Source organism: Ammospiza caudacuta, chromosome 8, assembly GCF_027887145.1.
Source record: "Ammospiza caudacuta isolate bAmmCau1 chromosome 8, bAmmCau1.pri, whole genome shotgun sequence".
NCBI lineage: Eukaryota > Metazoa > Chordata > Aves > Passeriformes > Passerellidae > Ammospiza > Ammospiza caudacuta.
In genome coordinates, this window is record NC_080600.1 from 19,843,975 (window position 1) to 19,867,983 (window position 24,009).

Sequence of the window (24,009 nt, forward strand, 5' to 3'; positions counted from 1 at the left end):
TCATTATAAAAATCAATTCAAGAGAGACAGGAAGCTGAACTGCACAACTCTCCCTTTCCCGCCCAACATCTCTGTATCATTCTACCCCAACAGGAGCTACACTGGGGGGCATCTGAATCTCTACAGCTCCACCAAAAGCAGAGATGACATGCTAAACCCAAGAGCAGAATTTTCTTTGTCTGGTGCTCACAGAGGATGGCATCAGCTGTTAAACCCCATAAGAACTGACAGGATTGCATTCAGGCTGGCACACCTCAGACAAGAGCAAAAACATTTTTAAAAGAGCAGCACATTTTCTGACCTGGAAGGTACATCTGTAGAAAAAAGAACTGCAGTTATCAGTGACACGAACTCTGCACAAGCAGTAAAAAGTAGCTCTCATGGGAGGCACACACTCTTGGCCTGCTCTGTGGTGCACAGGCAGCTGTGAACAGCTTGAGCAGACACAGCTGCAGGCTGAGAAACCCCTCACCTACCACCACACAGCTGTGCTGGGTGGGAAGGAACTGCAGCTAACAGTGAAGTCAGGCGTATGGAGAAAAGACTTATGAAGATCAGATAAAGAGAAAACTGTAAGAGAAGAGAGGGAGGAAGCACAATGTGAGCAGTAAGTATAAATTGCTCCAATGCCATGATGGGGTAGGAGGTTCCTGCCTTGCAATCCATTCAGTGGGGCTCTGAATGGAGCTGTCCTATGATTGGCAAAACAAGAAAGGAAGAAGCAGGAAAAAGCATGTGAATATGCAACATTTGATGCTTCTTTGGCGAGCACACATTTTGGAGGAGGAAAAGGATTCTTTGAAAGGCTTTTAAGTTATTAAGTACAACATTAATCTAGAGCTCTGTAAAATCAGCACTCTCCACTACTTGCATGATCAGTCTCATGCTGACCCAGTGCTGAATGAATTGCAAGCATCTGTCAATTTCTGTTCATTGGATTAAACACTGCCCTCAGAATTTTCAGGTTAAAGACTCCCTATCTTGGGGCTTTGTTCTGTGGTTTTATTTTATTTCCTCATATTATTACTGATACTTCTGTTTTCTCAGGAGCCAAATCAATTTTATTCCTTTTGATTTACTAGCATTTCTAAATCATCCTTTTTCTTGCAACCCCACAGCATGGCAAGATTACACAGCATGAGAACTAGTGGTGCTATTCCCACCCCAGTTTATTTCTCTCTTTCTCACACTCACACATACTTCTCACAGGATATATCTGTTCTTCTAGACAGATATAGCTCAAGGGAGGGAAAGACACTTTGAATAAAAATACCTATATATAGAGAAAGGCTTTGTCCTTGTGTCTCCAAGGTCTTATCTAGCTAGAATTCAAGAAGAATTATTCCACTGGGTAAGAGGGGCACTCTCACCCAGCTCTGGCTGCTATTGGAAAGAGGCTGGATTAACCAGCCCAGCTAGTCTTTGACTAGCTGACACCCAGTAGTTCATCCATACACCACTGCAAGGTATTACTGCTTCCTTTGCAAAGGTTTGGCCAGAGATCCAAGAGCAAATATGAAAAAGACATATAGATTAAATCTACTTTAATATGACTACTGGTTGAATTAGAGAGAGTACCCAAGATAGGCATGAGGTTAAGAATATGGAAGGTAAAAAAATGTTCTGGATATAAAATTCCTTGGCTGAGTAAACACGGTGGCAGTATGATTCTCGTTAAGACCCTTGCTCAGAACTTCACTGCTGGCACTTTTAACCCCTTGTTTTGCTTGCTCTTAGCTTCTCTTAGACACCGTTATCCAGGCTTCCTCCTTTGGTGAGGTTACCAGTTCATATTTTGCCTCCATGACTTGTCCTTTCACTGGGTGGAGATACAGTTTCCTTACCAGGACACTCAGCAGAACTGTGGCCACCATATAGGCAAACCTGAGGGAAGAATCAGGAGAAAAAAAATAAAAACCTTGCTATGATGTAAATCTGCCAAAGGACAACAGCCAGCTTGGACAGGCTGTCCCAGCAGTAACACCAAGATGCTGGAAGCACCTTCTCTCCTGTCTGCCACAGAGACTCACCCAGACCTCCTTCCCTATGCTCACCTCAACTCTGGGCACTCCTGGCTTCCTGAGAAACCCAACAAGGAGAGGTTTTTCATGGCTAATTCCTCATTGAATCTGTCTGGGTCAAACCTATAAAAGATGAAACACATTAGGGTTTTTGGAGCAGGCACAGCATCCTTTCCCCAGAAATGTGCACACACAGAGAGAAAAGTAAAAAGCCAGAAATGAACTAGAGAATCTCACTATTTGTTCTCTCTGGGTCACTCCACACAAATGGATGAAGGCAATTGTGCATCCATTCCATCAATGTTCCCAGCTGGTCAGCTGTGTCCCATCTTGGTCAAAATGCTGACAAACTGAGGTAGTGTGAGACAGGGCTGGAACTAATGTGCAGTACACAGCTGAGCTGATGCTGTTACCTGCCCTCTATTCCTCTCCAGGGCACATGCAATCTCATTTGTCTCTCTCTCTGCCTGAGTCCCTTCCTTTTTCACTTGCAAAAATATTTCCTTTTTCTCCTTGCCCCTCACTGTTCTCTTCAAGCAGCTGGTTTGTGTATGTGTATGTGCTGGGGGAGGGAAGCCAGTGACTCACTGAAGTGAGAAAAGTGGTTTCCAGCTTTAGGATGGTAGAGCCTGTGAGAAAACTATTATCCAGGGCTGGCATGAGTTAAAACAAGGGAAACTAATAAAATAACATTCAATTTAAATATTATCCCCCCTCCAAACACAAAATCTAATGGACAGAAGACGGTTCTTTTAAACCTTTCTGCTAAATACTTCAAGCCTTCACTTCCCTGCTTTAACATCCAAGGTGTGCTTTTAACAAGGTAAAAGGGCATGTGGGTGCTGATGCTTAAGAAAAGCAGCATCAAACTTACATTTCCCCTGAACTAAAGAGAAAATTACAGATTTTGTAATAGGAGAGAAAATGCACCTGCCTAGCAAAAAAGCAGGGAGGGCAAACAGTGTTTTTGTACAGCAGGTTGGTGAAAGGATCACACAGAGCTGGTCTCCTACTTCTGTCATGGAAATCTTCATCTACCTCAAGCTAAACCTCGACCCCAGCCTCCCTGAAGCAAGCATACAATGTTCTAGCAGTCCTCAGTGAAGGTCCCATGGGGTCTCAGCAAAGCTGAACACAGTTATGACCTACCTTGGGAGGCAATCCCTGCCAAGGGGCTCACAGACTGGTGCATCAATGCCTGACCCCTTTCTAAAAAGTCTAATTGCAGGAGAGGACAAGTGCTGTTCTAAAGGCTTTATTCTTTCTCCTAAATCTCAGCTGTCTGTTCTCTCTGTCTAGAATAACTGACCCACATTTTTTGCAGCCCAAGTGAAGTAAATCAGATACAGGTTAATATTTGCCACCTGGAGGTCACAAGAAGCTACAGTGATTTTTTACTTTAACCTCCGCTGGCCTAGATCCACTTCAGTTTTCACAGACAGACCGAAATACTGAGGCAGCATTTCCCTTCACCCTAAAAAACCAAAACTTCAGACTGACATTTCCTCGCACTCTTGTTTCATGATGACGAGCAGTGATTCCAAAGCCATTCAAGTCACTATTTCACAGAAAACCTTTAACAGAAGTGACCAGCATTAGCCAGGGAAGCGCTGTGTACACGCATAAAGAAGTTTTTACTAAACTCTAACACATACATGCACATACACAGACTGGAGCACCAGAGGAACCTGACTTTAATTGCCCCATAACCATGCCCATGGAGACAAACAAACCCAGACCTTCATAAACTGATTTTCTTATAGACTCCCTTTCATCTCCAGAATCTGCTTAAGGCAGGCCCTGCAGCACAAATGGCTGTGCTGCAAGATCTAATTTAACAAAGAAGGAATTAATTGCAATTACAGTTGATTCTACATACTTGTATGGTGATGGCCAAGATGAACTATCCTGCAGCATCACACCAAGAGCATAAAGCACAAGTGTCTGCAAAGAGAATTACAACATGTCAATGAGGAAGGAAATGCACAATTAAAGACACCTCTCAACAGCTCTGCTGGATGATGATTCTTCTGTAGACTACTCATATTTAGGTGGATTAAAAAGACAACCATGCAGTATTCATCTACAGATTTTCATAATGCCCAGATGTTAGGATTTTAACTTCTAAGAATCATGCTGCAATTGTTGGTGGTTACAGAGGGTGTGACCCCATTTCTGTATGTTTGCTGAGATGTATGTATGGACTACTTTACTCTCTGGAAGGGAAGGTGATATGATGAGTGATATGATGAAGCCTGAAACAATGTTCTTTTATGCATAACTAAGTCCATAGGCCCCTTCAAAAGCTTACTCATCCAATAAGCAAATCTGCTCAGCAAGAGAACATGAATTTACAGAGCCTCTCCCACAGAGGAAGCGCAGGCAAACTTTGAGCTAAACTGTACTTTCAGATGACAGAGCACCTGCTCAGGTTCAACACTGTCAGAAGAAATGGTCTTCCTGCCTCACCCCTGGTCGGGAAGAAGAGGAAACAGCACATTCCCCTAGAGGAAAGGAGTGGCCTAGTGTTCCCAGCACTGCCCTACCTCTTTGGGGATAGTGTGTTGGTCGACTCTGCCCTCCAGCTCCTGCAGCTGTGCAGCAATGGGAGTGAGCTTTGCTGTCCGCACTGTCTCACACAGGACCTGCCGGCAGTACCTGCAACAATGACCCCTGGTCAGCGTGAGTGTCACAGAGAAGCTTGTCCACACCCTTGGGGCAGCAAGCAGAGCACAGTCAACTGCTTCATTTAGAGACACTTCCTTTTTTTTGGCAAGGAGTCCCAACATCTTTGTAAGAAGCATTAAATCTCATTAACAGCTTTTACAGAAGGTTATTGGAATCTCTCTTCTTTCAGATTTTAAACCAAACTAAATCTGCTAAAATGCATAAATACATCAGCCCTTTTCCTGTACCTCTCACTCATACAAGAAGAAGCAAGAAAACCACAGACTCGATGATCCCTGAAACCCTAACACTAGTCCAAATAGGAAATGCACCTGGTTGCACCAACATAACAAATGCAGAAAACATAAAGTCATACTGTTGACCAGTCATCATTACTTGCAGCCCTTTGAAAAGAAGATTGGTCCATGCTTCCTCTCTAAATACCTCTATATCCAATCATGAAAATGACTGATTACTTCTACTACTCCTGGAAAACTAGGACAGAAACCAAACAAGACAGAGAGCAAAAATTTTGGCCTGGCAGCCAGGGCACTGATTCAGTGCTTTTCCTCTGCTGATGAACCTAAAGTGTTTCCTACAGACGCTCTGAAGTGAGCACCTTGGTCCCTGTGTCTATGCCAGCAGATTCTTGATGTTACAAGTCATTCTGTGGCTTGATTACTTCCAGAAAGAAAAAAGGAGTTAGCAGCTTTTGGATGCCTTCTCCTGGCCTAGTGCAGGCTAGGCATCAGTCTCCACATGAAACACCCGTCCCCACCAAATGACACAGCCTTCCTCTGCATTCCTTCTATAGGACCCACCTGAGCTGCTCCATTTTCTCATGGGTAATTGGTCCCTTCCCCAGAACACGGTCCAGCTCCTTGTAGAGATTCTGCTGAACATCTTCTGAGGTTGTCAGGAAATAGACTGCCCAGGTGCACACTGGGAAAGGAATCAAGACAAGACTGGACTCAGAAAATTCAATCCTTTACAAATGGCATTCAGTTTTCTTCCTTCCTATATTTTCAACATTAAAAAAAAAGGTGGCCTCTGTTCACAGCAGGCTGTGCTGATTTTGTATTCAGTGGTAGGAACACAGGCTGAACTCCTGTGTAGCAAGAGGCCCTGCAAGTTAAGATTCTCTTTCTGACGCTATGAGGAGCTTTGCAGGACACTAAAGCACTCAGTCCCACAGCTCTGGCAAAAGGACCCCACAGCCCAACAAACCCAGGGGAATCACAGCTATTACACCAACCATGCAAATGAAAGGCTGGTTCGTTCACAGCTTTAGAAAATTCCCTTATTTGGGGGTCTTCCCTAGCACATGTCAGGCAAGTGCTCCAAACAGCCAATGCCTGGGGCTCCTGAAGGGAGCTCTCTGCAGATGTTGGCCAGCACTTGCCTCCCTACATCTATTTTTTGAGGTACTTGAGATTATCTTCTAATGCAGAGTGAGAAAAAAACCCTGCATAAGAAATAAGTGTGTAGGAGGCAGTTTCCCTACAGCTACAAGGAAATGTTTCCAGCTCTCAAAAATGTCTATTCATGAGAACTATCTGGAATCTTGGACTTGATCCTTCCAACTCAGAATATTCTGTGATTCTGTGAATCCATGTGAATTCAAGTCCCTTAAAATCACAGACTTCCTGGAGTACCTGGAGAGGATCTTCTCCGGAGAGAGAATCACCAGATGTCTGATTTACTTCCCATTCTTTAACACCTAGATGCATCTTGGAAGTTTTCTTTGGAGTCCCAGCCCCACTGGCTGAGGTACAAGGCCAGATAATCATCCCTTTATCAAGGTATTTTACACAGCTTCAGTTTGTATTTTTATTTGTTTCGGGTTTTTTTTTTCATAATCTATGCATAAATTCCAGAGTAGCTTTTTTGAAAGTCCTCCATACATGGAACACACCTATCCTCCAGAAATTCAAAGCACAAAGACAGATGCTAGCACTCTTCCTTCCTATGTGCCTGAACCTATTTTACAACATGATCTTTGTGGCTTATTTATTTTGGTGGTTTTCTCCATCAAATTTAGCATCAGTTGTCTGGTGTTAAGAATGCAAGCAAAAAGCAATGGGGAGAAATTCTAAGGTCCACCATAAGCCTGGAAAGGTTGTCAAACACAGCTTAGGTTCAGCTCACTAACTGTGAGACTGTGGCACCAGTCTGATGTAAAAATTAGCTTCTTCTATATGTCTGTAGCTCAGGAGAAAAATGATTAATACAATTTTTTATTAGCCTAGGGTAAGTCTCATGTCATCACACACAGTTTTTGGCAGCTGAGTGCAAGATGGGAAGCTACCTACAGTTACTGTACTTACAGTTAGCAGTGATTACACATCCTGCCAAAGAGAAAATCATTGTATCTTCCAGAATCTAGGAAAGAAAATCTACTTCAGGGAATGAAGTTCATAAGACTGTAAAGAGAATAAAGAAGTAGCACATTCTCCACTCAAGCACATTAAACCCCTTTAGTGCAGAGAGCAGGAAATACATCCAGAAGACATAAAGTGAACTCTCTGTTGAACTTCCACTGAATTGCACGAGACATGCTTAACATTAACATACTTCTGGTTTATAAAAATAGCTATGAAGCAGTGGCTAGGAAATCTACCAAAGTCTAATGCAATCAAACACTGCAGGAGTGGAAAAAACGAAGCAAAGCCCTGGTTTGGTAAAAAATCTAAGCTAAGATGCAAGAACTTATATTAATCAAAGGCTACAATGTAATGAATTGCCCATCTGGCAAAAGCCCATGACTGTGTAAGGAGGTAACAGCTGCACAGACCTGCTGGTCACTCAGGCTCCCCTGCAGCAAGGTGTCTACAAAGACATGCCTGTTGAATGATCTGCCTCGGCGCTCCTTTGTAACCTTCTTCAAGATGGATTCCATCTCCACCAGAGCTTTGGAAGAAAAAAGAAATGTTTATTTTAAAACCTGGTCATCGTGGTGCTGCAGAGAAGCAAATTCATCTTCCCAAGCAGATTTTCAGACCAGCTGTCCCTGCTGGGCTCACTTACAGAAGCAGCCTCTGTTACATGTTACTGTCAATTTGGAAGGCAGTATCCCCAGTTTAGCTGAAAATGCAGGAACCAAGAAACAGAGGTTGCCTATAAAAAGCCATCCTTACAGGTATAACCAAGGTATGTGCTCTGTGAGCTGAAATCACACAAGGGGAAGACAAGTAATGCTGTCAAACCACCAGAGAATGCATTTTTATCAGCTCCCATGAAAACAGGTATGAGCCGCAGAGTTACAATTACTGCAGCACCAGGACTGATGGAACCCATTTGGCCAGGGGTTGTACAGGCAGGGTGCAAGAGGATGGCTCTGTGCTAAAGAGTGCAGACACAGACAGAGGAATGGGGGGAACATGGGAGGGTTTTGGGAAAGAGTCCACACATCTGAAGATATGTGAGTGCCTAACTCATGTGGGAACCAGGGGGAGTTAGAGACCTAGACATCATTGCCTGTCTGGCTTAAATGACCTATTGAGGACTATCCAAGAAACATGGAGTAGAATTTGGGTCTGAAACTCCATTTATCAAGGCCCAGTTAAGGTCCTTTGTCTCAGAATTACCTTCCTTCCTCCTCTGTGCAGGAAGGCCAGCAACACTCACACACCAAGGCTCACTATCTGGAGTTTGTGAAATTTTGTCCTCATACATCATCATACTACAACTCAGAAAGAGTGACCATGGGAGGAACCCATTTCAATGGGGCAGAAGCTGTCCCCAGGTTCTGAAACCCACAGAACTCGAAGCACAAAGAAGGAAACACTGGGTTTGGAGGATTTACAAACAAAACTTCAGTTCCAGATACAATCTCTTAGTTTAGCATCTTATCAATCAGTACTGAAATGATTTAATTATTAACAAAAAGATAAGACAACCTAAAATTAAAATAACTTACTATAAAATATATTAGAAATAAAAGTACTGCTGTAACAGACCTAAATCATGTTATCTTGTAAGAGCACATGAGAGGCTGTCTGATGGTGTATCCAACAAAGCAGCACCTCTGTACTTGTGTCTTCCAGCGTGAGTGACTGTCTGGCAGTACAGGCCCCAGATGGTGCATCATTTGAATGCCCATACGGGCCAAATCCAGGGGCTCCATCTGTCTCCACCTAGCACAGCTGCTTGCCTCCAAGAGAGGTCAAAAGTGGACACCAGGGAACACAACAGTAAGGGAGGAAGCACACCCTGATTCTTCCCTTCTATCACTGTCCAGACTGGACAGACCCTGGAACTAGACCTGGAACTAGAGTTCTAGTCCTACAACTTCTCACATAAAGAAAGGCAGCTTGCCACTCAACTCCAAAACAATGATCTAATCTGACAGTAAGTAGTAGCTTATGGCATGATGAGCAACTCTGAAGAAAAGCCAAAACAACCGGGCAAATGAAGTGCTTTCACATGCTAGCTAACTCCTAAGTATTAATCAGAGTGGGAGGAAAACCCTCATTTTGGGAGAAACCTACCATCTTCATAGTGCTTCTTCCTAGTCATGTTTTTGTCAAGAGACCCATCCAAGAAACCTTTTCCAATCTCTGACCAGATCTGGAAGAGGAGAAAGAGAACAGCACCATCACTTACCACAGGCTTAGACTGCTGGGACTATTCTACTCTTCCCTAGTCAGGAAAATGAAAACACCAAATAATATTAGGACTTCCTGTCAATGTGGAACTGGTCTCTTTAGGACACCACATCCCATTTCTCACTATGTCTATGATAGCTGGAATTAAGCTGAAATTAAACAACTGTAATTACAACTGTAGAAAAAAAAAGCAATGGGAATTTTAAATGGGAGATGGAACTGTTTCTTCCCCACCCTATCACCAGCATGTTTAGCATCCCCACATGTGGACACAGGTGAGATCCCCTCAGATTTTCCTTTCTCCACAATGTCACAGAGCCTTCAGAAGATCTTCAAAAGGGAGAAATTCTACTGGCAGTTCCAAGAGAGTTTAACTGACTTAGGTACCAAAGACCTCCCAACTGCCATTGGATCTGGGTTCCTGATCCCCATGGATCCTCTGGAAACACCTCAGACTACTGACAACAGGATCAGTAGTAGGATCTTTCTAACAGTTTTAGCTTGGGACAAGTGAGACAGACCCCTCAAGCTCATACTTTAAAGTCTCAGCAGTAGCTTGTACTAAACTGTACACAGGTACAAGCTCTGTGTATTCAGTTTGGAAAAATGGGACAGGAGATTTCCTGGCTCTGCAGGACACTTACTGCGTCGTGGTGTCTGCGGAATCGGATGACTTCCCGGTCATCTTCGAAGCTGCTGCCCATAGCTGTCTGTGTGACAGACTTCATGGCAAAGCCCAGCATGTGCTGGCAGAGTGGCACATGTTGTGCCTCAGGGAGAGACAGCCATTTGGCCAACAGCTCTTCCGACAGCTTGAGAGGCAATGAACCATTAGTTAGCAGTAACACCAGCAGTCTATTTACCAAACACACCCTGGACACATTCCCACCCACTTCCTAAGGCAGACCACACTTTCATGGCTATGGAATAATGCTAAACTCCTTCCAGGTTTCTTCCCATTGTTAAACAGTAACATTTCAGTCTCCAATCTTCTGCTTCTTTCAAGGCTCTCCCCTAACAAGGCAACTCTACTCTCCTCTCTTGTTCCCTGTTACAAAAGAAACCTTAAACCCTTTAGTACAGACAGTTCCAGAACAGGAAAACAGATCATATTCTGGCTGCTGGACTAAATCAAAATCATCTCTTTGTGGCCCCAAAAGCTGGTTCCTTGTTTCATCCTCTTGTCCAGGGAAATATATCTAGAATCCAGGTGCTCCAGTATCTTTAACTGCATCTGGTATCTTTGCATAAAAATTAATCAAGCTCAGCCCTTCCCCCAGCCCACTGGAGATAACAGAATACAAATTTTCCCACCATCAAAGGCAGAGGCTGTTTGCTATCTCAGATGCTTATAGCCACAGCATTAATTTGAATGCCAGTTTTTTTATCCTAGTGATCATTCTCACTAAACCTTCCCCTGTGAGCCACACAGGGCTTCTCTGCTGTACAAAGGCAGTAGTTACCTTCTGGATGAGAGCAACATTACTTTGCAAGGACTTGGTCACACCATTCTCATACAGTTTTCTCCTCATGTGACTCTCTCCTGTATCCCCATTCAGGCTGGACTGGTACCTCAAGAGGGATTTCAGCATTGTCTCAAAGGGATCCACTGAAAGCAGAGGAAACATCATTCAAAAGTCACACTACACAGGGCTGATTAAAACAGCAGCCTCTTTAATTAGATACTGCTACTTCTGGGCAGTGAGCAAGGTGTGGCTCCCTCCCCTACAACAGCCTCTTTGGGGTGTCAAGTTTCTCTTGCTCAGTGTGGGCTGGTACCTCACAAAGTCTTTTTCCTGGGGCTGACTGCCATCCTGTGAACAGCTCCCCATGCAGAGTTTGCCTGCTGGCTCTACCAAGTAGTTCTTCAGTAAAAATGCCTTCAGAGCTTGTTCCTTGTTTGCCAGTTCCCAGCTGGTTGTGCCATCGACTTGGTGACAAGAGTGAGTGTGGCATGGTCTTTCCCCTTCTCCTCCAGCCTGACCTGCAGGCTCTTTAGCACATTGCCTTCACATGTGGTGTACCCTCCTGCCCTGAACATGGCCATGCACTCAGGACATACCAGCTCATGACAGACTTAGCCAGAGGCTGGTCCCGACACTCCTTCCCTTGTGTCACAGACCCAGCAAGGTCTGTTTGATACCCTACTGCTCCTGCATCATTTCTCTCTAGGGCACTGAGTTCCCTCTTGAGGAGCTCTTCCCAAACTAGCACCTACCTGTCTGCCAGGGCTGCCTCCAGCACAGAAGCTCTGAAGCTCCTACAGAAAACCATAGCCCACTAAGCTACAGAATGCTTTCTACTGCTAACCTCCTTCTTTCCATCTTCAATCCTTCCACACAGACACTTGCATCAGTGTGCAAACTAGAGAAAACCACGTCACTTCCCAATCCATGACTCATTTCAGTTAGATTTTTAACTCTGAATTTCACCACCAGGGACCTCTATTTAATAAATTTGGTGAAGGATATTATATGTCAATGCAAAACTGTGCAATACAGCATGGCATATGTTTTTCCCTTTCTGTAAACCTTTTAGTGTGTCTTGTGGAACTGACAGAGTCTTTAAGGAGCTATTTGGAAGCAGCAATCAGGGTTTTCAAGAAGGGTATTGTCACTGTTTATCACAGTCTGTTATTTCTCCCAGATGGAGAGTGAAACCTCTGAGGCATCAGAAAACATCAAGGCTGGGCTAGACACATATGACTTTACTAGCTGTGGATGTATCTAAGATTCCCCACAGAGATTGGGGCCTCATTATGCTACCAGGCCAACTTACAAGAAGAGAAAATTCCCACCTGCAGAGGACTTACTATCTAAAGACATAAAAGCAGCTAATGAGGCCAGAGGCATGAATATGGTAATCTTTCCCAAATGTTTTTCTCTCACATCTATTCCCTTCCAATGTTTTTAAGCTCTGCATCTCACCCTCTTTCCCACTTTGAATGACAAGGAGCACGAGCATGTGTCTTTTGGCAGAGCAGATGGTACCTGCGGCTCTCGACGTGGCGCAGGCTGTTATGTGCCTCTAGCTGCTGCTGACAATTCCTCCTCCAAGGTACTTTGTCATGGAGCTGCTATTGATGCCACAGATCCCTGCTGACTGGCACTGGCACAGCCAGGCACAATACTGGGCAGCCAGGAAGACAAATGGCAGGTGGCAAAGCCCACACAGAAAATCCGGCAAGCAGAGGCATCCAGAGAGGCTGGAGGATGCTCAGAAGCAATGCCTGCTCAAACTGCAAAGTTTTCCTGCTACCTATGAAAGGAAACTGCTGCATTAGCCATGGGCTCTGGGTGTTTTTCTGCCAATGTCCCCAGACTAAACTGGCAATCCCACACCACTGATACTGTTGTGCACTCAGGGCTGCAGAGCCCAGGCTGCCCTTTTGCTGAGGGATGGCTCTGCCTCCTGCTGTATGCAAAGGGCTATTTCTACACAGCTGTGGGAGGCCAGTGACTCCACAAGGCACAAACTGCCTCTGGAGAGAGCTCTGTTCTGCCAGCACTTGCACAGACTTCATCCATTGTCCCTGTCTTGGAAATGTCTCCAGGGTTACATTTTCACCCCTCCTAGTGACATATAGCAAAATTTTGACTGTTCTTTTCACTTATATGAAAATCTCCCCATCCCAAAAACCTCAGAGTGCCATCCTGGATACCACTGCAAATAAATATAGAGAAAAGATCTGAGATCAAGCACAACTGAACATCAGAGATAGAAAGGACCTCTGGACCTGCACAGTAAAATGCTCACAGAACAGCAGTGAAGTCCTGCTTAGACAGGCCAGGACCCAGAGCTCCATCTCCGGCATGCAGTGTGCTTCAGGTTCATTGCCCCAAACCAAAAAGCAACATCAACTCAGGAGAATTTTCCAAGTTGGTGTCTGAAGCCCCTGCTCCTGGCAATCCTGAATTAGTCCATCCTCTTCACATCCACGTTGTTTGTAGGCCTGAACTGCTTCTCCAGAGCCACTCAGGGGATTCACCAGTACTAGCTACAAAGTTTTACTTCCTTTGAATTCCCCTTGCAAATTAATCTCAACCAGGCTTTAAGAGGCCATGAAAACATACCAATTTCAAACACTGCTTGAAGCCTAAGGAAAAAGAGTCTCCTGGCATTGGAAATGTTTATAACTATAAATCCAATTAGTCCAGCTTCAACACTTTGATGAGAAATGCATTATCTGCACCTCTCTCTCTCTTCAAGAAGTTTGGCCATACCTGTGACACACATATGAGAGGAGAGGAACCTTTGTCTGGAGCCAAATTCTGTATTTCAGCCTTGGAAACCAAATGTCAGGTATCCATGAAGATAAGGATCCTCAGGCACTCTAGCTGACTGAGGAGCAGTAACATGGCTGGGTTTTCAAGTGGGGCTGAGGAGTCAGGAGTTGGATATAATGCAGTCCACTGTGGGCTGTCTCCTGGCCCACAGCACTGTGTGCACAGCAGAGATATGGGAAGACCTCATTTCCAATAAAACTACGGCAGAGATATGGGCAAGACCTAATTTCCAATAAAACTACAGCAGAGATATGGGCAAGACCTCATCTCCAACAAAACTCCAGCCTGCCCAGAGCCAGCTTGTGGCTGAGACCCACTACAACCCCTGTTCCCACTCACCAAGGGCATAGAAAGGGCTTTGCTACAGCTACTCAGCTCAGTTTATACCTCAATGCTTCAGGAAATATCACCTGTATTCCTGATTCCTCACCCCTAATAAAGCTTGAGCACTTCTGGCAAGCATCAGTGCTAAAAGGAAAGCAGTGATACAACTAATATTGCTGCTCTTCCAGCTCAGAGGTTGTAAGAACGCTCCTTCTCAAGCCTGTTGCCATTATGAGGATCCCTTCAGAAGCTCTTTCTTCGTCTGGGCTGAACACACTTTCCCTGGCTTCTCCTGCACAACAGCCTTCCCACTCCTCTGGGAGCACTGGCAGCCTTTATTTGCACTTGCTTTATTCAAAATCATGCCTGAGTATAGAGGTCAAAACCACATACACGACTCCAAGTCTGATTCATGCTCATTTTGTGCAAAAGTCCTCTCTTTACTGAAAATCCATGACTCAATATATCCTTTTTTTTTCCCATGGCCATGTCATCCCATAGGCAATTCATGCAGCTCACTTTTTCTCCTCCTGTTCCTGTTCCTGCTATCCCAGCCTTCAGGGATATCCATCTCACTCTGCTGCCCTGTGCCAACAAAGGCTTCCAGGACAATGCCAGCAGGGTAGGACACTAACATAAGATGGAGTATTTCATGTCCCCAACACTGCATTTCACTTTTCAAGACAATCTAGCCTTGATCCCCCTTCCAAGTACCAGTCCAGTATTTATCAGTATCCAAGCAAATTCTGAACTGAATCCCTGACATAAACACAGTTTTATCACTTTATTTGTCTAAAAATCTAATTATCAAAGTACAACATGCATTTCCCATTTATCCCCCATGCTTAAAAAAATATGTTTAGCCATTGGCATAGCAGGATACTAGGCTAGTCTGTAGCTGCCTGGGTCACCTAATTTCCTGCACTTAAGTTCAGGCACTGTATTTCTCTTTCTCCAATACTCAGATCCTCCAAAATTCAGAACATTTATGAGAACTTGCCTGTGCAGGGGCCTGTCACCACTTCTTGAGCTTTGAAAAAGTGACTGTTTGCTTAATTTCTTCCAAACACAATTGAGAGCATTCAGATCTCTCAGGGTGGTTTTCCACCTTCTGGAGTGTCATCGTTATCCACTGTGTCTTGCTGATCCTTGTTAACTCCCACTCCTTTCCCAGATTGTCACCATTTCTTTTTCTGATTCTGTCAGGCAACTGTACATGAAGTTTACCCCTCACGACCCCAGCATAAAGTGAGCTGAGCTCTCTGCCTGTGCCTAAAGACAGCCTACAGGGTCAGGTCAGAGGTGTGCACCCAGCACCTCTGTCAACCTTCTAAAGTAAAACTGGGAAAGCAAGAGATTGAACCCAAGCACCAACTAAGTTAACTTATCAAGTGTGATACCTTAGGAAGCAAAATGCCCACCTAAGAGGTTTAGGCCATAAATTAAAATACTCTCTCATGACTAAGATGGTCAATTCAGCTACCAGTATCATCATCCACTTCCAAGACTGGAAGATCATTAAAGGTTTTCACTACAAAATTCTACACACCAAAAGAAACATGAAAGGTAAAGAACTTCTCCAAATAATAGTTTGAAAAACCTCCATGTTGAACCATACACCATAAAATACACAGCTGTTATCACAAACTAGCAGAGCTGTTTTCAGACTTAATTTATCAAAGTTACCTCCTAAACTGTATTTCAAACTGCTTTTAAAATGTATGCCAAGTGGCTACAGGATGTTCATCTTGCTCTATCAAGTGACTAATGAGCATGATGCTTTTCCTGAATGTTTGCCTGTAGAGAGATGGTAAAAGACACAAGCATACTGATTTCCTGATGGCCACTGGACAGCAGTAACCCTTGGTCACTGATACTCAAGCTCAGTAAGCAGGACCACAGTCATACCTGAACCACCATGTCAGTTACAAAGCCTCATTTTCTTTCAATGTAGAATGAAACCCCAACTTCCTTTGATGCCCAGTGAGGCCAGAACAAATGGACTCAAAAGACAAGGTAAAAGACACTTACACAACCGGTTGGGGTTAACATGCTGTTTCAGGAGATCGATGGAGCCGAGGCTGACAACAAGACGCCTTCCAAACCAGAAGGAGACCAGTGGCCCATATTTCTCATGAAGGTTGACAAGAAACTCATGTAAGCTGCTGCTGGCAATAATATCTGGCAGGTTGCCATCCCTGAGAAACACACAGGATTTCTGGTCATGAATAGCATCCTCTGCCAATGCTGAACTTCACCAATGTGGAGACAGAAACCACTTACTTTTCATCAGTTGGAGCCAGCCCAGGGATACCTGATGCTTGCCTAGATGCCTAGAGTAAAAGGAAATGCATCAATCTACATGAACTTCAGATTTTATACAGGTCCCACACCTTTCCGGCAGGAGGGATGAATTTTCCACACCAATACTACTAAACTACTTACAAACATGAAACAGGAACTGGGTATGCTACATCTGCAGGCTTTAAACCTGCTAAGCCAATAAACCTCAACTGTAGGCCTGGTGCACTGGCTAAACCAGGATTATTCATCTGGTTAGATCAAAGATGTCTGCGTAAAGATTTAAAGGGTCAAGTTTGCAATGCAGGGTATTACACACTGATTTGCCCTGGAGGCCTGCAAAAATACAAGGCGAGCAGACGACCGCGCCTTTGGAAAGCAGGATTCATCCCGAAGCCCGTAAGGCAGGAAGAGTGCCGGGACTGCGCTGTCCCGGGAACGCCCTGCCCGCAGCTTTTCCCGCAGGCCCCTGCCACGTCCCGTCCGGCCCCGGGCTGCGGGCCGGGGGCACCGCCCGGGCCCAGGGGCTGCGACGGGCCGGGGGCTGCCTCGGCCCCGCGGCCTCTCGCTCTCCGCCCGCCTGCACCGGGGCCGGGGCGGGCCGGGCGCCCCCCGCCCCATGGCCGGCAGCATTACCGGGTACAGGTAGAGCACGGCGCCCACGAGGATGAGCAGGAAAGTGACGGCGAAGATGGCGAAGTCCAGCATGGCCGGGCCGGGGCGGCGGAGCGGCGGCGGCTCGGCCCCACCCCGGGGCCGCCGGCGGGGCAGGAAGGGGCGGACCGGACTGGGCAGGGAGCAGGGCTCGGCTCGGCTCGGCTCGGCATGGGGAGCCCGCGGCGCCTGCTGCTGATCTCCAACTCCACCCTGCACGGAGGGGGGTACCTGGGCCACTGCCAGCAGCACATCCAGAGCTTCCTAGGGCAGTAAGCGCCGTGCGGGGCTGCGGGAGCGCTCGGCCCCCGCCTCCGCCGCGCCCACCGCTCTCTCCCCTCTCTCCTCTCCCAGGAACGTGAGGCGGGTGCTGTTCATCCCCTACGCCCTGCACGACCGTGACGCCTACGCCCGCACGGCCAGGGAGAAGTTTGAAAGCCTGGGTAAGGCCGGCCCGGCAGCGGCGGCCACGCCGGCTGTGCCCGGGGCTGCCGGGCCGGTACCGGGCAGGGTAGCGGGCTGTGGGCACGGAGCGGCCCGAAACAGCCGCGGGGTACACGGGCTGGGCTGGGATGGAATGGACTGCTGCGGTACGGGCAGCAAGGGCAGCAAGAGCAGCAGGAGTCGGCTGCGGACTTCTGCCTGGAAGATGTTTTAGAAGCCTCCAGAAGAAATCTTGCTGCAAACACTTCTGCTCACTCCAGGGAAGATGATTTTATCCCTAACTATTAAATGGCATCTTTTTATCCTTCTTAATCACATGAGGGAACATTTCTTCCCATATATCTTAAACCTCTGCTCTAGCCATGGTTTTAAGTGAAGGCCATTACTTAAAGCACATCAAGGAGCCGGATAGTTCCATGATGGACAGCAGCTGAACTTTGCTTGGAGCAAAGATCTCTGCAGAGTCTACAGCAACACCTCCACCTAGCATCTATCACTGTTAAGGGTAACTTTGGAGCTGTTAGTGTAGTAATAATCAGAACTCACTTGCCTGGGCAGCACACTTTGCTCCCTGACTTGCAGGAAGATTGCTGCTATCAAATGCCTATGTTCTTCTGTCTCTCTTGACACTTCCTGTACTCAGTGAACCCCGGCAAGGCAAATGTATCAAAGTCAGACATTTGAACAGAAACATTATTCAGATCAGGTATTTGCACAAGAAGTGCTAGAACCAACGCATCCTGTCAGATTTCAGCATAGCCAAGCTGAGAACCAACAGCTTTTTCCTCATTTTCTAGTTATCTGGTAATGCTCAGGAGGATACTGTGCCTCAGCCTGCACCTGCTGAGTGAAATGTTCTGCTCCTAGAAACTGAGTGCATATCTCCACAAAACACGTATTTCCTTTTGTACAGCTGTATTAGCCCTGCGCTAATATAGGGTGTACACTGTTTTACATTGTAGAGTTCTCTGAAATTTCCCTAGTTGAGATATTTGGCTCAGGGTTGGAGGAGGTGGGCAGGGAGGGATTGAACATATCCCATTCTTCCACCAAACTTTCATATTAAAAGGTAAAAACTTTTTCATTTAAGGTTATGGGCTGGACAGCATTCATGAATCTTGTGATCCAGTGGAAGCTGTAAGGAAATCTGAAGCAATATTTATTGGTAAGTTTTACTTCTTAGTCCCCAGTGAAGGTTTATATAGGGCACCAGATTAGTCCTGCTCAGAGGTGGCACTGAAGACCAACAATTAAGCAGTTAGGCCTAGTAATTAGAAACTACAGAAGACAGTAATTGGGAGCCCTAAGACTCTAAATTTAGTGGTGGGCTGGGAAGTAGATTTATTAATGGAACTTCATCTCCAGTAAATTTCAAATTATTATTTTGAACAGTACTTCAGTGTAAAAACATGATTCTAACAGCTGTGTTATCACTTTAGCAAGCCCAAGAAGTTCTAGTCCTAATAGCATGGTCCTGGGTATTGGAAGAGAGGTCACTGTCAGACAGTGGCAGGATGTCATCTTACAAGGATGACTCAGGGCATGCCCATGGCCTGCCCAGTGACCATTCCTCTGAAGCTTCTGGTTTTACTACTTCTTAAAGCAGGATACTGCCCCTGAATAGAGCATAGAATTTGTAGTGCCTGCTGAGTTTAATTGAAGGCTTCAATTAAAACTGATGGTGAAAGCATGCTAAATAAGCTGAACTTTGTTTCTGCAGGAGGTGGGAACACATTCCGTCTCCTGAAAGCTCTTTATGACAACTGTCTGATACATGAGATCAGGAAAAGAGTTCTTGAGGTAAAACTACAGATTCTGGCCAAGTCTGAATGGCTGGATCTCATGCATGAGCTTTTGTTCAGACAAGTCCAAGCTGATTCTGCATTTTTGTCTCTAATACACTTCAGATGTCAAGCCATCTCAAACAACCTGGTGAACTGAAAACCATGGCCAAATAAGGCTGTCACTGAGTCATTGAAAAGACTTAAGGTGTCAGCAGTCTGTCTTCCTAGAGCAGTTTTCTAGATGCTGGATTGCAAGACCTTGGGATGTACAATGCTACATAGAACCCTAGAAGCAAACCACTCAAAATGCCAGTCAAAAGACCAGTGCAGGATTTAATCTGTGTCCAGAAACCCTGTTTTTCAGCTTGAGATGTCCACTTCATATCTTGTTGATACAGATGTGTTCATGTTGCACTTGTCTGCTGATAAACTGGTGATAAAGTTGGATCCATATGTGCCTTTTAGACAGTGTCCTGTTGATGTTGAAAATTACGTAATTCTTGTATCTCCTTGGAACTGAGAGGTGTGAGTGCCATTGAGCCCCTCTGGTCAGCAGCACCAGTCCAGCTGGTGAATCTCATAAGGCACAGCAAAGATACACCATCTCTGGAGGAGAACAGAAGCAAGGTGTTCCCTAGCAATGTGGAACTGCAAATGACTTTATGCAGATTTATACAAGCCACAGTAAGGCCAGCTGCCAAGAATAAAGGTTAGCTAGGCTTATCTTAATATATAGAAATTCATCATCTGTTGTGGGAATGAAAGCCAGAAAATGTCCAAATGCCAGTTAAGTTTGGATAACTACTTGGTTATATTACCACCAGTTGTCTCAAGACAGCTCTATTTTTACAAATTGCTCAGGATTACCTGTACACTTGCATATTTGTGTGGCATTCTTCTATGTACAGCATAGTACTCATAGCTAAACAGTCATGGTTCTGGTAAGTTGATGCTGGGACAACAATGCACTGAGCTTCTGACGGCCTGCTCTCTCCAGAAGCTAGTTAAAAGCCAGTTCAGATACTTCCTTTAACTGCAATAAAGGCAAAACTCTCCTCTTAATAGCAAAGTTCACCATGCACTGACAGCCTGGTAAATTCTGTCTTGGGGGGTCACAGAGCTGTGAGTACAAGGCAGGCAGCAGTTAGTTCTCTGACACAGAGAAGCTACTGCCCACCTCAGAATCTGAATTCTTGTTCTGCTTTTCACCTGTAAAGTTACCAATGAGAGGAGCTGGAAGCACTAAGTCTGATCTGACTGATGGGTTTCTGAGATTGATAGAAGATGGTATAAAATTGAGTTCCTAGTTGTGGTGCTGCAGACTGATCATTGCTTTTGTCTTTCAGGATGGGATTCCTTACATGGGATCCAGCGCAGGAACCAACGTTGCCACTGTCAGCATCAATACCACCAATGACATGCCAATTGTTTATCCACCTTCCCTGCAGGCTCTAGGATTAGTTCCTTTTAATATTAACCCTCACTACCTGGACCCAGACATTAAAAGAACTCACATGGGTGTAAGTAAAGCACACCACAACTAAGACAGTCACTAAGGTGTGGAGGAATAAAAATAGTGTGCATTTCTGAGGCCTTACAAAGCTATAGAATGTCAAACAGCTGCTCCCTAGAGAAACTGGAAATGCCAATGAGGCAGTAACACTTCCTCTAAAACTTAACTTTGCTTGGGAAGAGGAGTTGGCAGGAGTATTACTGAACAAAGTGTTTTTCACAAACAGAAGCTCTGCAATGTCTGAAGTACTGTTGAAATGCTGGCTATCTGGCATGGAATGGGGGAATTAAAAAAGAAAAGATAAACCTGAAGTGTTAAGATGCAAAGCACTGGTTCTGGAAAGTTCTGTCTTACCTGCTGCTTGGGAAGCCCTAACTTAAACATACATTAAGAGGCTTAAATATCTAAAGGTCTGAAGAAACAATCAGAACAGAGATGTTGAGATTCAAGCAGTTGTGTAAGAAAATACCTGGGCACTGGTGTCCTTGCAGGGAGCACAGCCTGTAATGTCCAGTACAGAGCAAGCACATGCACCAGTACAACTGAAAGAAAAACACTTCAGCCATCAAGCACAAAGACAGATTTCCATACAGTTGGGAGGAGCTCCTTCTTGAAATAGCACATCAGCTAATTTCTCAGGGAACAATCTGTGTGGTGCATCTTTTAACAACCTAAACACTTTCCTCCTTGTAATCAAAATTCATGGTTAGAGGAAGTATTAAGAGTTAGGGAACAATGAAGATGGTGGATGCTTCTAGATGGGTGAAGAGATGGGTGTGCTTCTAGAATTTAGATGAAGTTGTAGGTATTCATTTAATCAGCTTGTCACTAGATTAGCAGGCAGTCTTTTCCCTATAAATAACTTCTGTTCTTTCTCTCAGAGGAGGCTGGAAGCCCTGTGCTGTACCAAGTCCCTGCTGTGTTCCTATGTTTTTATTTCTTTACTGTTGCTCAGTTTAGCAGCAAACCTCAGGAAACATGACAGAGCTGTTCACAGAAGGAAATTCTTCAGTGTAATACCTACTTGAAGACAAACAAGCAAATACTTAATCACTGAAAATCCATTAATCACTACTCTCTTTTACAAAGGTTGCACCTCAGGCATTTGCTTCTACCACTTTCCTGGTAATATTAGTACTATCTCTGCACACAGAGATAGTACTATTTAAAAAAACCCCATGGATTAATTGAGTGGAAGTAAGTTTTGAGGTTTTTCAGGGTTGGGATTGTGTGAGTTCTGTTTGATCAACCTGCAGTAAATTGTTGCTAGTGATAAAGGGTAAAACACACATCTGTTAAACAGAGTCAATCCTGCCATCCCGTTCTGCTTGAGGGGAAGTGCCTGCTTTGTTTATTATTATGAAATTATTTGATGTCATGTTGCCTGGATAGCTCCAAGTCCTTACCTTATGGCCTGGGAAGCTAAATCTGTGCTCACTATTGCAGGAGACAAGAGAGGAAAGAATCTGCCAGTACCACGAAGAACCAAACACCCCTCCAGTTCTGGTGAGTAGTAGTTCTCCATCAGGAAGCTGGAGCATGATAAACATTTTAAATGCATTCATGCTAGCTCTCAGTGTGGGTTCTTTGCCTGTCAAGCCTTACAATTCCATGGATTGGAATGCTAATTGTATTCTTGCTAAGAGCTTGAGCCTTGGATATTGCTCATTGTAGAAAATGGATTGGGGCCAATGAAATGCATACTCCTGTTAGTGTTGCTCAACACTATTTTAGGCAGCAGTCACTGGCCACCAAATATTGGGTGTTGGGGGTGGTGTGCATGCAGATGGTACAAAACTCCCCCTTAATCTTTTTGCAGATACTCTTAACTTTAATCTCTGTAATAGTTTCTGAATTTGGACATTCAGTAGTGTACACGTAATTTCATAATGCCTATCTGGGGAATTGGGACCTCTGTGTTTCCTGTCCCTGTGTTTGATCTTGTACTATAAATTTTGTGCAATATTTTATTTTGTTAATAAACCCACTGGCTGTTGCTCAACCCAAACTGGATCTAAGAATAACTATGGGAAAAACCAGTTTCCTCTCCTCCTTAATGATTTCTCCTTTAAGAGTGAAAACTGAAATAAACAAGAAAATCAACTTCTAAAACAAGATAACTCACCTATTTTTGTCTTTACCTCTTTGTTAGGTAAGTGAGAAGGTTGTCTGTAGTCATGGTGCCACTGAGACTGGCCTGCTTGTGACAAGCATTCTACCCTTTCACATAGCTTGAAAATAAGTTTAAATGTTTCCGCCTCCACCAGGGCTTGCGGGAAGGTACGATGCTGTTAGTGGAAGGAGATAACGCCACGCTGCAAGGAGTGACAGGAGCACGTCTGTTTTTGAGGTAAATGCATCACTTGAATTGATATCCTCCTTCAGACAGAAAGGAAGAGAGGTTTCTGTTAAACTCCTGGCACATGGTGCCTAGCCCCCCACCAGAAGTTACTTAATCCCTTGGTTCCATTTCTCTTTGGAGAAAATGTGAGTATTGTTTAATGCTCCAGAGGAGCCAGCAGTATGACAGCACTGCAAAGGATGTCCGACTAACCCAGTGTGTGCTCTAGCACTGCATCCATTGCTGCTTATGTTTCCAAATTCTAAACAAGAGCCCCAATAGTCAGCTCCTTTATTGAAAGCCAGGGAAATGCCAATTTGGCCCTAATGCACTGAACTCCAGAACAAGGGAATCCATATCTAGAATTACATGGACTTTATTGAGAAATCTAAAATGCATGTGACATGATGGAATCAAAACTCTGCTTGTTCAGAATAAGGGTGCCTTGATCTATCCCTAGTAACAGATAGAGCAGAGTAGTCCCACCTCCCATTAAAGCTCACAGCATGGTTTCTCTTGTTTGCAGGGGTAAGAAACCAACTGAACATGAGCCTGGAACAGATTTCAGTTTCCTCCTGACTGACAGCAACCCCCTGAATCCATAGCCTTCCATATTCTGCAGCCAAAGTTACTATATAGGGAAGACAATGAGGAAAAAGGAAAGATATGCTTGTTGTCCCAGAGTAGGTGGGGTACTTCAGCTTTATAAATAAAAGATCAATATGCATTAGTGGACTCTTTTCCTCACCCTAATGCATGCCTCAGACACCTCCTTCCCAGCAAAAAGACACTTTTTGTTGCAATTCTTGGAGAATGATAGCTAATCAAAGCTTGAAGGGGCCTATACATTCACATGTCCACTTTGATTCCTTCCCCACCAAAATAAAAAAAAGTTGCCTTAACACAATTAAGACAGGACACTGTGTCAGCTCTTCCCGCTGCCTACTTTTACCTGCTACACAAAAGAGTTGTTCATTCAGTGTACTCCCACACTTAGTTTCATTTTTGTGCTATTAATAAAGGGAGAAGTTATGCATTCAATTACTTTTATTTGCTTCAGACTCATG

At 44.7% G+C, this 24,009-nt stretch overlaps 2 protein-coding genes across 3 annotated transcripts; one reads left to right on the top strand and one right to left on the bottom strand.

The window, feature by feature from the left end:
* Nucleotides 1-1,668: 1,668 nt before the first annotated feature.
* On the bottom strand, nucleotides 1,669-17,050 carry LOC131560622 (cytochrome P450 20A1). Of its 2 annotated transcripts, XM_058809473.1 has the most exons (13): nucleotides 16,843-17,050; nucleotides 16,189-16,238; nucleotides 15,937-16,103; nucleotides 10,759-10,904; nucleotides 9,940-10,107; nucleotides 9,179-9,257; nucleotides 7,483-7,598; nucleotides 7,016-7,070; nucleotides 5,510-5,630; nucleotides 4,568-4,679; nucleotides 3,901-3,965; nucleotides 2,055-2,144; nucleotides 1,669-1,884 (listed from the first exon to the last, which is right to left on the bottom strand). In XM_058809473.1, exons 1-13 carry the CDS (start codon nucleotides 16,912-16,914, stop codon nucleotides 1,734-1,736), a joined length of 1,392 nt encoding a protein of 463 aa, XP_058665456.1. In that variant the 5' UTR covers nucleotides 16,915-17,050; the 3' UTR covers nucleotides 1,669-1,733. The 2 variants fall into 2 exon arrangements, with proteins under 2 accessions (XP_058665456.1, XP_058665457.1); XM_058809474.1 differs by lacking the exon at nucleotides 16,843-17,050 and having other exon boundaries at nucleotides 15,937-16,123; nucleotides 16,189-16,229.
* Nucleotides 16,997-23,924, top strand: LOC131560623 (alpha-aspartyl dipeptidase-like). The gene is made up of 8 exons (XM_058809475.1): nucleotides 16,997-17,132; nucleotides 17,215-17,303; nucleotides 18,395-18,469; nucleotides 19,025-19,104; nucleotides 20,435-20,608; nucleotides 22,048-22,107; nucleotides 22,869-22,951; nucleotides 23,469-23,924. Exons 1-8 carry the CDS (start codon nucleotides 17,032-17,034, stop codon nucleotides 23,545-23,547), a joined length of 741 nt encoding a protein of 246 aa, XP_058665458.1. The 5' UTR covers nucleotides 16,997-17,031; the 3' UTR covers nucleotides 23,548-23,924.
* Nucleotides 23,925-24,009: the final 85 nt, after the last annotated feature.